General features: G+C 35.9%; 1 protein-coding gene across 2 annotated transcripts in view; it reads right to left on the reverse strand.

Moving 5' to 3' along the window:
* Positions 1-17,907, reverse strand: part of LOC150108408 (uncharacterized) — a 371,725-nt gene that overhangs the window by 119,810 nt on the left and 234,008 nt on the right. For both annotated transcript variants that reach the window (XM_090390757.1, XM_090390758.1), the window contains one exon: positions 10,937-12,698. In XM_090390757.1, the coding sequence (XP_090246883.1) occupies positions 10,937-12,698 (1,762 nt within the window). The remainder of the gene's footprint in view (positions 1-10,936; positions 12,699-17,907) is intronic.

Here is a 17,907-nt window from a genome sequence, read left to right on the forward strand (position 1 = left end):
TAGACAATTCACTAAATTCCGTGAAGAAAGGACTGTCACTCAAATCTGCGTTGATGGTGAAGACATGTCCACCACTCAAGACATCCATGACTCCTTTCAAAAATACTACAAAAATCTGTTTGAAGACAATAGTACTGTGGGAAATTATAACTCTTGGAACATCAATGGCTTTCCTGTTCATATCCAAGATGAGCTTGACAGACCCATTATAGCATCTGAAGTTACCACAGCTTATAACGAATGCCAGACAAGAAAATCCCCAGGACCATCAGGTCCAGAGGATTTTATAGAACTTTATTGCAAGGCCTGGGATTTTATTCTTCCCATTCTAGTTATACTGTTTAATTTGTTTCTCTTGTCAGGACATATACCAACTGAATTTGTAACAAGCCATACTAGCCTCATTCCAAAACCTAATAGAGATCACACCTTAATCATCAGCAGCTGGAGACCTATTTCTCAATCTAATACTGACTACAAAATATTTTTACCCATTATCAATAACAAGCTCAAAATAGAAATGAGATATATAATTAAAAGCACACATGTGTGCTTTTAATTATGTATAATGCTAGTCTGGTTGGCCAAATGGTTAGCGTATCCACTCTACAGCCAAAAGGCTATGGGTTCGAATCCTGCTCTGGGCATGGATGTTTGTGATTGCCTGTGAAAATATAAGTAGTGGTGGCCAGTAGACGGTGTTGGTATAGATGATGTGGTTTGCTGTGTTCAGTGGATTGAGTGGTGGAGAATGAGAGCTGTAGAGTATTTGCCCTCCCTCGATGAATCATTGAACTCCTTGGAGGTGTCACATAATAATAATAATAATATGAAAAAAGCAACCAATGGCAGTGCCAGTAGACCTTATTCCAGCATTTGATAATGTCTGGCATCCCTTTCTGTTCCACATCCCCTGGCAAACACTGGCGTGGGTAAAAAGTTACTATCCGTTATTAAAGGAGCCTATGTCAATTTAACTATCTGCCTCCTAGTTAATGGGTTCATATCAGACCTGGTAAAAATTTATAAAGGAGTCAAGCAAGGCTGTCTTCTTAGTTCATTGCTCTTTGCATTGGTTCTTGAACCTTTCTTACAGGATGTCAACAATACACCTGCTGTGCAAGGAATAACAGTTCCTTTAACTATAAAGAAAAATAAGGTATTAGCATATGCTAATGATGCAGCGGGCACTTTGAAGGATAATGATTCTATATACATCTTTTTTGATATTTTGAAAAAACTCAGCAAGATCATTGAATTAACTGCTAATGCAGACAAGACTAATCCCTAAGAGAGAACCCCTCATTATACTTGGAATTCTCTTCTCTACTTACCCAATATTATCATTTCAAGAACTTATATAGAAGACCACTGAAATCTTAGAAGACTGGAAAATTGGGCCACTTTTCTTTTCTTCTAAAGCCATAGTACTCAAAATCATAATCTTCCCTGTTCAGTTGTACATAATAAAGTTTACAAACATCACAGAAGTTGCAGAAAAGCAATTATATAGTAAGCCTGTGCAATTTTTTTTGGTCCAGCTGATACCAAGAAGTTAAAAAGGAATTTCTTCAACTATCAAAGAAGCATGGAGGATTTGGGTTATCAGTCTTAAAATTCTGCAATTTAAGTAATACAGCTTCAAAAATCTGTGTGTTGAGGCTTAATTGCTATGAGGACATAATGTTGGAGGTTTAATGGAATATTTTCAGCACTGGGAAAAGATCAAAACTAATTTTAATGCTTCCAATATTTCGTCGAGACATCTTCAGGGATTACAAATAACTACTGTAACAACAACAACAACAAGTATTTAATATATCAATAGTCCAGATATATGCACCCACATCTGACAGCACAGATGAGGATATTGAACTATTTTACAATGATCTGACAGAGACAATAGAAATAATACCAAAGCAAGATGTACTAATTATTGAAGGAGATTGGAATGCCAAAGTCGGAATAGATAATGATGGTTGGGAAAGCATCATGATAAAATATGATTGCAGAGAAAGAAATGAACGAGGTGATAAAATGTTAGAATTTGCTGTGGACCACAGGAGAGGTGGAAAAAGCAACAGGATGGCTAAAACATCCTGGTAATGATAATATCACTGGAGAAATGATTAAATATGGTGGCAAAAGTATGGTTACAGAAATACACCAACTATGTAATATGGTATGGAAAGAAGGGAAAATGCCAGAGGAGTGGGTGAAATCGATATTAGTGACATTATACAAGAAAGGAAATAAGCTAGAATGTAAAAATTATAGAACAATTGCCTTGACAAGTCATCTTGGTAAGGTGGTGATGATGATGATGATGATATTGACAGAAAGATTGAGAACACAATTGGAAGCATACCTTGCAGACGAGCAAGCAGGATTTAGGAAAGACAGAACTACAATTCAACAGATTTTGACAATGTGGTTTATAGCAGAGAAAGCTGGGAGAAAAAACAAAAACATATATACCTGCTTTGTTGATTTTCTGAAGACATTTCATGTATCGACCAGAAAGTGACATTAGCAGTGCTAGAATCCTATGGAACTGACAGAAAACTAATAGATGTTTATAGGAATGCAGTTACAGCAGTTAGAATATGATTTGGGGAAAACAGTTTAAAACAAGCAGGGGTAGCAGACAGGGGGGGGGGGGCAATATCACCAAGCATTTTCATCGCACATTTGGAAAGAGGAATGGATAAAATGAAGGAAGATTCAAAAGGAATATCAGTGCATGGGATGAGAATTAACAATCTGAGATTTGCAGATAACACTATTATTGAAGAAGGCAAAACTACTAAAAAATATTGAAACTGTTAAATGAGGAAGGGAAAAGATTTGGACTTGTTATGAACTTGGAAAAACAAAGACAATGGTATCTGGTGATAAGAACATGAAACAAAAGATACAAGTGGATGGAAATGATACAGAAAATGTAGAACAATTCACATATTTGGGAAGTAAAATGACACATGATTTGGACTGTAAAAAAGAAATAAAGACCAGGCTTGCAAAGAGAAGAACAAATCTGAAGACCATAGATAACATCTGGAAAAGTAAAGTGATCAGAAGGCAAACAAAACTAAGAGTACTGGAAACATGCATCTTTAGTGGTGTACTGTATGGATCTGAAACGTGGGTAATAAATAAGGAATCAAGAAAAAAAATTTTGGCATTTGAAAGAAATTGTTACAGGAAGATTCTAAGAATAGGACGGGTACAGAAAGTCACAGAAATATCAGTTGTATCTTCCGATAGAGCTCTATCAGAAGATACAACTAAAGGAGAATCTAATGCAAAGATTTTAAAACGGAAGCTGCAATTATTTGGACACATCTGCAGAATGAGTGAGGACCAGAAGATAGAGACATTCGTGTTTGATATTATGGATGGTGTGAACAGAATAGGTAGACTATACAGAGAATGGATAGATAACATAAAGGAGACTGGTGTGGAATGGGTGTTCAGAAACTGCAACACTGTGCACTGGACAAAGAAAGGTGGAAGATAGTGAAGGAGGCATCGGACACCAACAGGCAGTGAGCCCATGATTCGTGATGATGATGATTGTAATAACACAATCAAATACAATACAATACTAAGTGAAACATGTAGATGACTCTAAAGTCCTATCTAGGTGGTGTGCTATGGTGCTTGTAGGTGGCTTGGATGTAACGTGGGATCTCTGATAATTAAAGTTTCCCAAATTTTGGGAAGTTTTATGCGACTGTATTTATTTAAATTCGGTTGATTTCTGAGTGCTGCCGCAGATTCTGAAAACAGTCTTTCTTTTTTGAATTTACTATGGTGGAGCATGGTGGTTTTTCTTTAGGAGATCCTGTGGGTTGTATCCGAAACATGGTCTGTAAGACCATTACTTCGGACAGACAGGCAGGCAGATCAGCAACCATCCATTTAGAAGAAACACAAATCATACACTGGATTTAGAGAAAGATGTTGGAAGTTTTCTTCCACTTGGTTAGACTATAATAAATTTAGTTTAATCCTTTATCCAAGTGTAAGCAAACAAAGTTTGCACCTGAAGTATCTTCAGGACTAAGGCAACTTGTGGTAAAAGTGGACCAAGCTCTCATCACTACTTGTCTTAGTATCTCCCATAATGCAAAGCATATCTCCTTGCAGACGTGTATAATGCTATGCATTAAGAGAAGGGCCACTACCTAGACCGATTTCAACCTTTATTGAGGTCTCGTCAATGGGAGCCAGACCCAGAAGTGGTGAAATTATTTACCTATACGAGTTGCCAAAAGGTGTCTCACCTTATTATTAAATTACTCTGGATTTAGAGAAAAATCTTGGAGGTTTTTTCCCACTTGATTAGACTATAATAAATTTAGTTTAATCCTTTATTCAAGTGTAAACAAACAAAGTTTGTGCTTGAAGTATCTTCAGGACTGAGGCAACTCGTGGTAAAAGTGGACCAAACTCTCATCACTACTTGTCTTAGTATCTCCATCTGGATCTGGCTCCCACTGACGAGACCTCAATAAAGGTCGAAACCGGTCTGGGTAGTGGCCCTTCCCTTAATGCATAGCATTATACATGTCTGCAAGGAGATGTGCTTTGCATTATGGGAGATACTGACAAATAGTGATGAGAGCTTGGTCTGCTTTTACCACGAGTTGCCTCAGTCCTGAAGATACTTCAGACACAAATTTCGTTTGCTTACACTCGGATAAAGCATTAAATTTATTACAAATCATACAATGAAAATATTCCATTAAATCTCTAACATGAAAGCTTCAAAAATCCATAAAATGTTGCAGACAAATCATTCATGTGCAGACCTTCTCTGGTACTACCTGGGTTTTCATCTTCCCCTGTTTGGAATAAATGATTATAAAGGATCCAAAAGCTGAGATTGTTCCTGAATATTACAACATTCTGGTATTAACATTCTTTCCATTAAAAAAGTAAAATTTGGTATAAATAAATCTTTAATCTCTTTTGCCGTGAATTTCCACAGTTGGGTACTGATAGCAACACTTTGTTTCATAACCTATTTAAGTTCCAAGAAACCCTAACAGGAGAGATATTGCTTGGAGAACTGCATATGGTTGCCTTCCAGTCGAAACCATCAAATGGAGGTGCTTTAACATCGGAGATCCAATCTGTGATATTACCAATGGAAACAGTACAACATGTATTCTAAAGTTGCCCTCTTGCCCTGCATAATTTGGAACAGATTATGTAATGTGTTGGGCATTCCATTACTTACAACAGAACAGGTTCTTTTTTTTTGCAGTACCAACCACCTGTCAGCAATGGGAAGAGAATTTTGATTTTTTTAATTAATGAATTAAAATACCACTTATGGAAGGTTAGAAAGAAACATGGATTTGAAAACAAGTAATATGACATACAAATGCTTTATAATATTGTATTGTGGAAATTTACTGTTCAGTCAGATAATTTTTTTTTTGTATTCAGAAAGAAGCATTCTAGGAGATATTTTTGGCTAGGTGGTGTTTAACACCAACATCATGCAATATTCAACCAGGGGGAGATAAAATTCTGTGTATTTTTTGCTATGAGAGGTTTTTTAAATTGTTCCATCCTCTTAGTTCAATGTGGTCTTATGGTCAATTGCAGGGATGACTGGAGAGCAATCCCAGGCAAAGGTCAACTGAAGGCATTAACTCAGATAAGGGTAACCATCTGGATATTAGTCATCTTTGCACTTTAGTTTCAATTGGTCTTTTGGATGTTCATCTGCATGAGACTGGTGAAAAATAGGAAAATTGATAGTCTTTGGCTATATAATGATATAAAAGAGCTGAGGCCTTTTCTCTATCTCTCATACCATCTATCTGACTTTTCTTTTTCCTAATACTATCAGGCTCTCATGCACCCCTATACTTTTTCATCCCAATAAAGGTTGAAAGCAGTTTGGGTAGTGGCCCTTCCTATAATGCATAGCATCATATATGTATGTAAGGATATGTGCTTTGCATTATGGGATACTAAGGCAATTGATGTGAAGTCATTAGCCACTATATAGGTTATATAGTGGCTAATGACTATATAGTGGATAAAGGATGAAACCAAGAATATAATTTCTTGGCATATTTAATTCATAAACTTCTATTGGATATGATTAGCTTCAAAGGCTGTTCTGACTTACAGATGGTCCTCTAAAATGCAACCTATTCATAAGTCACAAGGAGAGTCCACACACACATATATATGTGTGTGTGTGTGTGGTGCATTTTCACAAAAGCAGAGAATTGTTATGTTACAAATGTAACATAACATTCCAACATTACAAAAGTTGAAGCCAAAGACAAAAAAAAAAAAAAAAAAAAAAAGAAAAGCAACAAATAATACCACACAATTAGTAAGGAACAGGAACACAGCATATACTGTATCTGCTTTTTTGTTGCATTCAAATATCTACAGATTAAGTAACTTTAAAAAGTTATGAGCCAAAGAATATTTTTTTCCCCTCAGATACATAATTTTCATTTTCTCAATCAGCCATTTGTTTTGAATTATTTCATGAAAAGTGTAAGTTTCACTGTATTGTATAATACATACAGAGTAATCTCTTATGTGTACAACCTCAGTAGGAGGTTGATTTGACATTCTGGTAACTGAAGGAAGAGTCAGATAAGTGAAGGTACAATGACAGAGCGTTGTATCAAAAGTCAGGTAACATAAAGGAGTCAGTTAATTGAAGGATCATTGCTTTGATGGTCAGATAAATGTTAGATTACTGTATGAAGATTATTTATCAAAATGTGTTAGGTTTTAACCTCGCTACTGGCAGAGGTGGATGAAATAGTGAGACCAAATTGCACTTCTCATCCATGTTATTCAATGGGTGTCAGAGAATCATATCCAGATTAAGCTGGACATCTATAGATGCCATGGCTGGTTGGAGGGGGGGGGGGGTTAATCAATGTGCAAAGGGTAATACTGAAAACAGATCATGGCTTAATTTTAGAGAATCTACAGTTTTAATATAGATTCACAACATTATTGCAAGCCATTCAACAACTTTAAAATAGGATTATCAGCAATTTAATGATCAGGAAAATGAAATATGCACCAATGTCGCTATTAACAAGAGTGCATATGTTCATTCAACTTCCAGCATAGAGACCACATGTTTAGTAAAGGAGAACTAGTTTTATTAAAATAACAACAAAACCTGACAGTCTTTGTAAGTCATTAGACTTGCATCATCAACATCATCATCATCATTATTGTTATACAGGCACCTCCATGGAGTCGGAGGACACACGGTGGGAGACCCAATCTATCCAAACATTCTAGCATACTTTTCCTTGAACCAATTAACAGACAAAGCACTCACAACTGACTCTGGCAACCCATTCCACTCATTCACAACTCTCTAAGCAAAAAATGTAGTCCTCACATGCCTACTAACCATACTTTTATTCAACTTCCAAGGATGATCCCTTGTTCTGGTCCCTCTAGCCAAGTGCTGAAACATTTTCCCCCTGCATCTATCCTATAAAACCCTTAAGCAACTTAAATGTTTCTATCATATTCTCTCTTTTTTTCCTGTCAACTAACTTCTATAACCCACAGTCCACATGGTTAGCCTAGTGGCTATGCGCTTCGCAACCATATGCCTGGGGAAGGAGTGTCCTAGGCTCGATTCCTGTCGACGACGCGAGGAGCTTAAGGATCTTCCTCAGCCATAGCCAAGTTAGCCAGTCTTGGGTGTGGACAGCAGGGTTTTTCATTATGCAAGCAGGCAAACCGGTCCAGCGAACAGACACATGGATTACAGTCAGGAATACTGACCCAGCCATAGGGCTGATTCGTCAGCTATGCCGGTTCCTGAGCCCGGATAAAATTGGGGGGGGGGGGGGGGGGAGAGAACTGAGATGGTGTCGTACCTCCAAGGGGACTCACCGCTGTGTATCATCATATGTTTATTATTATTATTATTATTATTATAATCCACACACCCTCAATCTATTCTCAGAGGGAACATTCCACAGGCCACTCACTTCTGAATTCTCTCCACCGCTTCATCATTCCCAAGAAACCCAAGAGACCAGACCTTGAGCACAGTAATCCGGATGTGGATGTATCGAGGCCTTATAAAGAGGAACAACTTGCTTATTTCTACTTGTTAATGTGTTCCTCAATAGCCAAGTAATCTTAGAGGTTGGCTACCTTAGCAATATGTTCTCTAAACTTCAACTCTCAGTTCACCACCACCACCACCCCTAAATTTCTAGTTTCATCTATATCCTGGAGTACAGTACCATCAGTGTGATACATGGCTTGTAATCTATTTATCCCAAAATGCATAATTTTACATTTCTCAACATTAAACTGACACCCATTGACTTTTGCCCAAACTGACAACCTATTTAAAGTGTCCTGCAAGATCTCCACATCATCTTGATTAATTATTCTACCTAATTTTGCATCATCAGCAAACAATTGAATATTTATTTTCAGATTTCCTATATCATTTATGTACAAATTAAACAGCAATGGTCCCAGCACTGACCCTTGTGGCAATCCACACACCCTCAATCTATCCTCATAGGGAACATTCCACAGGCTGCTCACGATCTTAGTCACTCGCCTCTGAATTTTATCCACTGCTTCCTCATCCCCAAAAAAATCCAGGGGGACCAGACCTGAGCACAGTAATCATTAGGAGCATAGGACTTGTATTATTTGATAAACGAAAAAAAAAATAATAATAATAATAAAAATAAAAATAGACAGATTATTACACATGAAAGATTCGTCACTAACTTCAACAGTTTAATACATATAACATAGTGAAAAAAAAAACCCTTCAAATTAAACAACATGCATACAACAAAACGATGCCAGTAATTGCTGCCATATTCTGTGGTATAATGCTAAGGTGACCAATTGTCCTCCTTTAGGGAGGACAGTCCTTCTTTTGTAGGTTCTGTCCTTTCTCGAAAAGTGTCCTTCTACCTGTCCTCCTTTTCGATATTTTAAAACTAATCTGTTAATCTCTGTATTCAGAGATGCCGCGCCGAACTGTTACGCGTCATGTGACGGTACAGTTCGGAAAGACGCGATTATGAAACACATGCGCAGGGCATAGGAGAACTTCACGTGTCTCGCACCATTGCGCACTTCACTTTGTTTACTTTATCTCTATATTATACTTCGTGTTTATTTCTAACGGAAATACGAAATTATTTCTTTCTCGGTGAATATTATACTCAGGTAAGTACAATTCACATTTTATTAATTCATTAATTCAATTTTATACAACCCTGTTTTCAACACAAGTGTAAAATAATTTAAATATAGATTTAGTAAAGTTTTATCGCTTTTGTTATTAAAGTTTTAGTTTTAATTATTAATTTTATTTATTCATAATGTGCTTGCACTGTTCGTGTGGCTCTATATTTTATTTTTAATTTTTAATTTCATTTAAGGGATGGAAAAATCAAGAAAGAGGAAATGCCATTTCAATGAACAATTGAAAAAGGAATTTCCACTCCTCATATCAAAGAGAGACAACATTGCTTTCTGCAATATTTGAAGAGGAGAATTTTGTATTGCAGTTGGAGGCAGAGCAGCTATAACGAAACACTTGAACACCAACAAACATAAGCAATCATTAGATGCATCAGCTTCCAGTAGTAAAGTAACCTATTTTTTTAAAACTTCTAATTATTCTGAAGATGAAAAACAGTTAGCTGTAATGGAGGGAACATTTGTATTTCATACCATAATTCACAATCAAAGTTTTCGTAGTATGGATTGTACAACTAAATTATTGAAAAAGTTTCACAATACTAAATTTTCATGTGCCAGGACAAAATGTGAGGCTATTATTAAATCAGTATTTAAAAATTACTGTGATAAAATACTTGCAGAAGACTTGAAAAATGCAGCATTTGTAACAGTTTTATCTGATGCATCAAATCATAATGAAACCAAATTGTATCCAATACTAGTAAGGTATTATAATGTTACCAAGGGCATTCAAGTAAAAATTTTAAATTTAGAATCCATTGAGGGCGAAACTGCTGAAATTTTGTCAAACCACCTATGCAGAGTAATAAATGAAAACAATTTGAAATCTAAAGTTGTTGCACTAACAGCTGATAATACAAACACAAATTTTGGTGGGTGAAGGAGTGAATAATGTCTATGTAAAATTACAAGATTTACTCCAAAAGAAAATACTAGGAATAGGTTGTAATGCACATATTTTGTCAAATGCAATCAACACAGCATCATGTGCCATGCCAATTGATGTAGAAATAATAATAACGACAATTTATTTGTATTTTAGTCATTTTACTGTTCGTGTGGCTACTTTAAAACAATTTTGTGAAGATGCAAATGTTGAATACAAAAAACTTTTAGGATATTCAAAAGTTAGATGGCTCGCTCTAACACCTGCTATAGAGCGTGTTTTACAATTATTTGAGCCTCTCCGTTCATATTTTTTAAGTTTAGACAAATGTCCAAAAATTCTGGAATCTTTTTTCAATTATGAATTATCGGAGATATTAATGTATTTTGTACATAATCAGGCAACTATTTTCCACAAAACGATTAAAATTTTTTCGTCCTCCTTTTCATTGTAAAAAAATTGGTCACGTTAATAATGCATGTCATATTCCTGATCCATAGCTATCAGATTTTTAATAAACGTAAAACAAACCAAGTGTAGAATTAAGCCTTGGTTTCTGTTACACTGTGTGGGGATATGAGAGTGCATGTAGAACAGTTTGGAAAACGCATTCACATTAACAATATTAATTTCATACTTCGTACATGTTGCAGTTGTATTACAAATAATCTTCTTCATTTTATGTTAAATAAACAAATTTACAGTTTATTTATACAGAACACAGCATATCAACCAAAAAGACAAATTTTAATGAGATGCACAATAATAAAGAGTGCTTACTTTCTCAGGGATTTCTTCCATCTTTATCTTTTTTGTTTCTGTCTCTTCTTCAGATTGTAATGAAGGTCGTTTATCGACAACTGTTTTTCCTTGAGTGTTTGGACCAGACATAGCCAAATTAAGCGGCTGAGGTAATGCTGGTATACCAAATATGGAAGGAGTATCTGATTTTGGCGGTACAAACAGAGGAGGTGTTGGAAATGGAGGATTAGGCTGAAAAGGAGAAAGAGGTCTAACAGAGGTAAAAGGACTTGGTGAAAAGCCTTGAACTGAAATTGATGAAGAAGGAATAAATGGTGGAGGAGGAGGCAATCTAGAAAAAGTTGGTGGAGGAAGTTGGCGAACTGAAGTGGTATGGAGTGGTGATGAGAAACCTGTAGGAGAGGATGAAATTGGTGAAGAAGGTTCTTCAATATCAACATCTTTTTTATCTACTGGAGATGGAACTGATTTTTTATCTAATGATTTTGTGAAAACAGACTGTACATTTGACTTTTGGGATTTTGGTGATGGCAAAGAAGGTGAAGTTTTCACCTTATCTTTAGAAGACTTTTTCTTCATTTTATCCTTTCCTTTTTCTTTTCCTTTCTTTGGAATTTCAGAATTAGTAAAACTCTTGCTACCACTTTCCGGTGTTTTAGTTTTTTCTTTTTTAGATCTCATTAAAGGAGATCCAATTGTATCAGGAGTCTTTGGAGTTGGAGGAAGAGATCCATCAGAAGAATCAGTAAATTCATATATATCCTTAGGTTCATTCTTTTTAGCTAAAGAACTTCTAACAACTTCATCAATGGTTTCTTTAACTGATTTTTCTGATTCTTCTGCTTCTTTTTCTGATTCCTCTCTTGCTTTCTGAATAACACAATCAATACATTCATCTAAGACTGCAAGACGAGACTCCATCTCTTGGCGAGCTTGTGCTTCTGCTGAATCATCAATAACTAAACGAGGTTCTGGTGATTCTTCTCGGAAACGTTGATCAGCAACTATCTCTTCCATTTTGAGCTCTGGATTTTCTTCTTTAACCTCAACTTTCACTGTCGGCTCTACCTTTTCTAATCTATCTTCTTTTATTATTTGTGATGACACTGGCTTTATAACAGTTTGAAGAACTGAAGTTTGAGGTTTCACTTGCCTCGGTACTTTTGTAACTGGAGACTTACGAAAACAGGGAACTTTTAAAAATTTTGGAGACTTAGAAAATTTTGGGGATGGCAAGGATTTTACTGAAGCACCAGATGATTTTAATACTTTAAGCTTTGATTTCAATGGCTTGGATGAACTTTTATGCTTATTTTTATCTTCTCTAAACTTAGCTTTATCACTTCTCACTTTCTGTTTTCCACTTTCACTTGATTTTTCACTTCTATCTGTTTTCCTAGCTTTTATTACAGAGTTTTCTCCAGGATCCTTTTTAACAACAGTAGATATGGGATTACCAAGTTTGTCACTTTTTATATTTGCATTTTCTTTATTCTCTTTCTTGGAATGTTTAACTTTACGTCCTTCTTTTTTCAAAAGAGTAACCTTGTCTTTTTTGGTTTTTTCCTTTCTAATATCTTTTATTTTAATATCTTTCTTCACTGGGCCAGCTTCTGATATTTCAGGAGACTGTTTTGGAGTAGGAGGTGGAGAATCAAACTTAGGCGGTGGACAAGCTTCAGGCAACTTGCCTTCCCGAGCTGGAGAGATAATTCCAGATGGTGTCATGAACACACTGGTAACTTCCCTCATGGGGCGTCCCTCCTCCTCAGTATACAATCTAAAATATTTTTTAAAAAAATATAAATATAATATATGTACAGCACACACTACATAAAATATATAATGCATATCCTGTATATATAAAGTGCTTAATTTATTTATTCTCTATATGAACTACGACATACATAAAAATATAAATAACATCTATCTGTTTTAAGGTTTTGTAATAAGTAAATTTTTTCAAAAGTAATTCTGAAAAAAAAAAAAAAAAAAATCCATAGCAAGAATTTAAAAGTTACTCCCAAAAAATCTCTGAACAACTTGCATTGAAAATGGAAATTTATCTGCATTTTACATCAATAATTAAGAACATCCATTGAACTCAGAAATTTAATGGTCAGCTTTAATGGTGTGTGTGTGTGTGTGTATATATATATATATATATATATCTTTTTTGATTACATGCTCAAGTAGGAAGCTTGGTCAGGTACAGATGAGAGAAGGGAGAAGTAGAGCAAGTTTGGAGGTCCTAAGGTGGCAACCCACACCACCAAACTAGGCTGCGGATAGCCAGTAACCAACCCAGCTGAATCTTTTCTTACTCCAATGTCTCAAGAAAGAAGTAACTGGACTGTCACTATGGAAAACAACTCATACAGGTTAATGGATATGAGCAGGATAAGGAAAGGGGAAAAAAATGAAAATAAACAAGAATATCTGGAATGTTGCTACTTGGAATGTCAGGAGTATCGATCACAAATATTAAGATCTAGACAAAACCCTAATAGAAAGAAATATCAAATTAGCAGTACTAACAGAAACAGAGCAAAAACAAAAAGATTCAGATCAAACAGAAAATTACATCTATATCTACAGTGAAGTCAAAAAGGAAGAAAAAGCAAAAGCAGGAATAATGATTTTTATTCACAAATCAATTAAAAAAAAAATCACATATTACAAATAAGCAATGGCTTCCTGACTATTAGTGGTGTCTATGCCCCAGAGGAAGGAAGAGAGAAAAATAACAATGCCATTTATTCAGATTTACAAAAAATAAAAGATAAAATAAGCATAAATGATTATCTATTAATAATGGGAGATTTTAATGCCAGAGTAGAGAACATTTCACTAGATACAAATATAGGAACAAATGGTGAAACAACAAGCAATAAAAATGAATACAGACTTAAAAATTATAACACTTTTTGGAGATAGTTTTCGGTATTGAGACCACATGTTCATTAAACAATAAAAAATAAAAAGAGTAAAAAATCCAACAAGTTTCGTTTGTCACAAGACTTACATCATCAGGGGTAATGATGTATAAAAGTTGAATACAACAACCAAATTAAATAGTCAAAAATTTAACTGCCTCAGACCTCGGATATAACACGCGTGAGCCACAGAATGTGGCAACAACTAGCATTGTTCCAACATGCATCCAGAACGTATCATTTTGTATTCAGGTTCTCAATTAATGAACAGTTGTGAAGTCAAAAAGATATCCATTTGACTATTTAATTTGGTTGTTGTGTTCAACTTTTATACACCATTACCCCTGATTATGTACGTCTTACGACGAACGAAACTTGTCAGGAGTTTTTTACTCTTTTATTTTTTATTGTTTAATAAACATGTGGTCTCAATACCAAAAACTATCTCCAGAACTGCTTACCCACAGAAACCTTTGCTTACATATAACACTTTTTTTTTTAAACCAAAAAAAGATTGCCATAAATTCACTTGGGAAACAAGAAACCTAAAAAGTATAATAGATTACATAATAGCTAATAAGAAAACAGGTAATATGATACTAGGTATTTAGAAGTCAGAAATAGAATCTGATCATTATCTTTTACAAGGAAAATTAAGAATACCAACAAGATGGTTTAAAATTAACCAAATCAGTGCTCCAGGAATCTTTCAGAGTTCAACTCTTGGGTGATAAAAGTATCAACTATTGTTATTTGCAAAGAATAAATGAAAAACTAGAGAAAATAAAAGAAAATGATGATATAGAGATAGAATGGAATAATTTAAAAAATGTATTAATAAATGCATCAACGAATGCCTGAGAACAAAAAGTAAATGGAAGAGGAGAAAGGGAATAAGAAACTGGGATGAAAACATTGAAGCAATAATCAAAGATAAGAAAGAAGCATATAAACAATGGATAAACACAAAGTCACTAGAAGCAAAAATTAATTATAAATACAAAAGAGCAATAGCAAAAAAAGCATGTCAAAAAAGAATAGAGAAATGGGATAACTTCATGGAAAGAGATGTTACAGTGACAAGACCAAATACATACAAAATTCTAAGGAATATGAATAAGGAGGTTAAAGAAAAGGTGAAACTTGAAATAATCAAAGAAAAAACCTGGCTGCACTTCTTCCAGAAATTATGGCAAGATAGTAACGAATCTAAAACTGACATAATGCTTACTACTAACTATACATTGGAAGAAATAACATTACAAGAAATCCAACAAGAAATACTGCAAAGCAAATCAGAAAAATCCCCTGGAGAAGATGGAATAAATATATAACTTATAAAATATGCAGGCATCCTATTCATCAAATGACTTTTAAAATTATTTAACAAAATCTGACAGCAAGGAAAAATTCCTTCTTGAACCACATTAAGGTTGTTTTTTGATATCTTCCTCATTTGAAAAGATGGTATAAAAGATTGCAGTAATTTACAAACCGTTAATGAGAAATTTATTAAAATCACAAATTAAAATCCAAAGCCATCAGCAAAATAGCCAAAGACAAAGTGATTGACGTCCTGGCTATCCAGGAAACCCTTGTGTCAGACACATGGGTTTCCTGGAGAGCCAAGCACATCAATCGCTTTGTCTTTGGCTATTTTGGCCTGACCAGATGGACCAGCCGCCACCTCACCTTGCTATCTATGTTGGTGACTTCAACTCTCATCACACCATGTGGGGCTATTCCTCTAACAACCAAGTTGGTAATAATCTAGTTAACTAGATGGATACATATAACCTGTATTTGATCTACAATGGAAAGCACTCTTTACTCAGCCAGATGGAACAGAACCTAGACTCCAGATCTGTGCACAGTCTCTAAAGACCACCTTCAACCAACAACCAGGATCATCCTCAACAGATTCCCTAACAGTCAGCATTGTCCTACAGTAATAGAGATAGGCACATCAATCCCAATTATCAGTGGAACACCAATTGCGAAACGGAACCTTCGAAGATCCAACTGGAACGTATTTGAGAAACAAATTGAGCAAATCATTACAGCAATACCACCCACCCATAATTGCTATCCCAGATTTGTTAAACTAATCAAAACTGCAGACAAAGCCTCTATTCCTAGAGGCTACAGAAAACAATACATCCCATGCAGGAGTAAGGAAACTGAGGAACTTTTAGACAAATGTGAAGAAACTAAAGACCCAACTGTTGCTAAGGAGCTCATAGCAGTGCTGGACAAAAACAGAAAGGAAAGATGGATCTCAACCATCCATGAACTTAACTTCACCAAATCTCTGGAAAAGCTGGTCACTTCTGAGAAAATTGGTGGGGGAGGGCAGAACCAACAACACACAAACTACCAGAGATAACTCCTGATCATATGGCTAATTATTTACTGAAAACCTCCAAGATATGTCCCAGCTATATCAGGAAAATTACTGTGCAATCTTCCATCAGAAAATTCCTGCAGATGGGCCCGAAGCTTCCTGAACTTGTACACCCAGTTTTTGAGTTTTAAGGCTTCCTACCACTTCCCGAGATAGGAAGCCTTAAAACTCACCAAGAATGGCAAAGCTGCAGGAGTGGATAGTATCTTCCCCAAGTTTCTAAAACATCTCAACCAACGAGGTCAAACATGGCTGCCACCCTTTACACAAAAATTATAACAACTGGAAAACTACCAAATCTGTGGCGGGAAGCCAAAATAATTGCCATGGCCAAACCACGGAAAGATCCAAATGATGTCAAAAATCTACGACCTATCTCCTTGCTTTGCTCCACCTTTAAGTTCTTTGAAAGAATTCTGCTTAAAAGAATTTCACCACTCATCAAAAGTGCACTCCCAATTGAACAAGTAAGCTTCAGGCTGGGAAGAAGTTGCTGTGATCAGGTCTTGGCACTGACAACATAGATTGAAGCATGTTTCCAAAAGAAACTTAAATCCAGAGTCACTTTCAATGACCCAACATCCGCTTATGACACAGTCTGGATCAGGGGCCTCCTCCTAAAGCTAGGCAATATTATAAGTTGCAAAAAAACTTTCCAGCTTTATGAATCAATTCTCTCCAACAGAAAGATCTGGGTTCATATTGGTGGAAAAAAGAGCCGGACCAGATTCCTCTACAACAGTCTTCCACAGGGCTCTGTGTTATCCCCTTTACTCTTTAACATCTACATGTCTGACTTAGCACATACCAGCTCAAGCAAATATATATACGGCGATGATCTTGCAATCCTACACCAGTCTACCTCCTTTGCCAACCTAGAATCAATCTTGAACACAGACCTGAACATCCTGGAAGAGTACTTCAAGCAGTGGTACCTGAAGCCAAATCCAACAAAAACTGTATCCACAGTATTCCACCAGAACAATGCAGAGGCAAATCGACACCTCAACCTCTCTTTCTGTGGCAAAATGGTAGAACATGAGTCTCACCCGAAATACTTTGAAGTGAGCCTGGACAGAAGACTAACCTATAAAAGTCACATCAGAAACCTGTCCAACAAACTTAAAACAAGAAATAATATCATTTCAAGGCTTGCTGGAACAACCTAGGGTTGTGGTGCAGAAGTCCTAAGGTCATCTGCACTAGCCCTTGCATTCTCTGCAGCAGAATATTGTGCCCCCGTCTGGGAAAGAAGTGTGCACATTAACATTAGAGACACCCAGCTAAATTCTACCATGTGCACAATTAGTGGGATACTGAGAAGCACCCCTCTCCACTGGCTGCCTGTCCTATCTAACATTACTCCACCAAATATATGGAGAAGACAAGCCTCAATTAAAAAGAATTTAATAAAGTAATGAGCAACCCACTCCTGCCCCTGCACCAGGCATAAATTCACCCAGCCTTCACCTAAAATCAAGAAACCTTTTCTAGTTCATGGACAAACTCTCTTCAGCTGCCTTACCATCAACACCTGACATGTGGATAGAACACTGGTCCAACAATCTTTCAACAAATGGCTTCCTGGTTGAAGATTACCATGCTCTGCAGCCTGGTTTTGTTCTTCCTATGAAGATTTGATCATCTAT

Source organism: Typopeltis vanoorti, chromosome 3 (assembly GCF_054136105.1).
Source record: "Typopeltis vanoorti isolate ZY-2024b chromosome 3, IOZ_Tvanoo_1.0, whole genome shotgun sequence".
Lineage (NCBI taxonomy): Eukaryota > Metazoa > Arthropoda > Arachnida > Uropygi > Thelyphonidae > Typopeltis > Typopeltis vanoorti.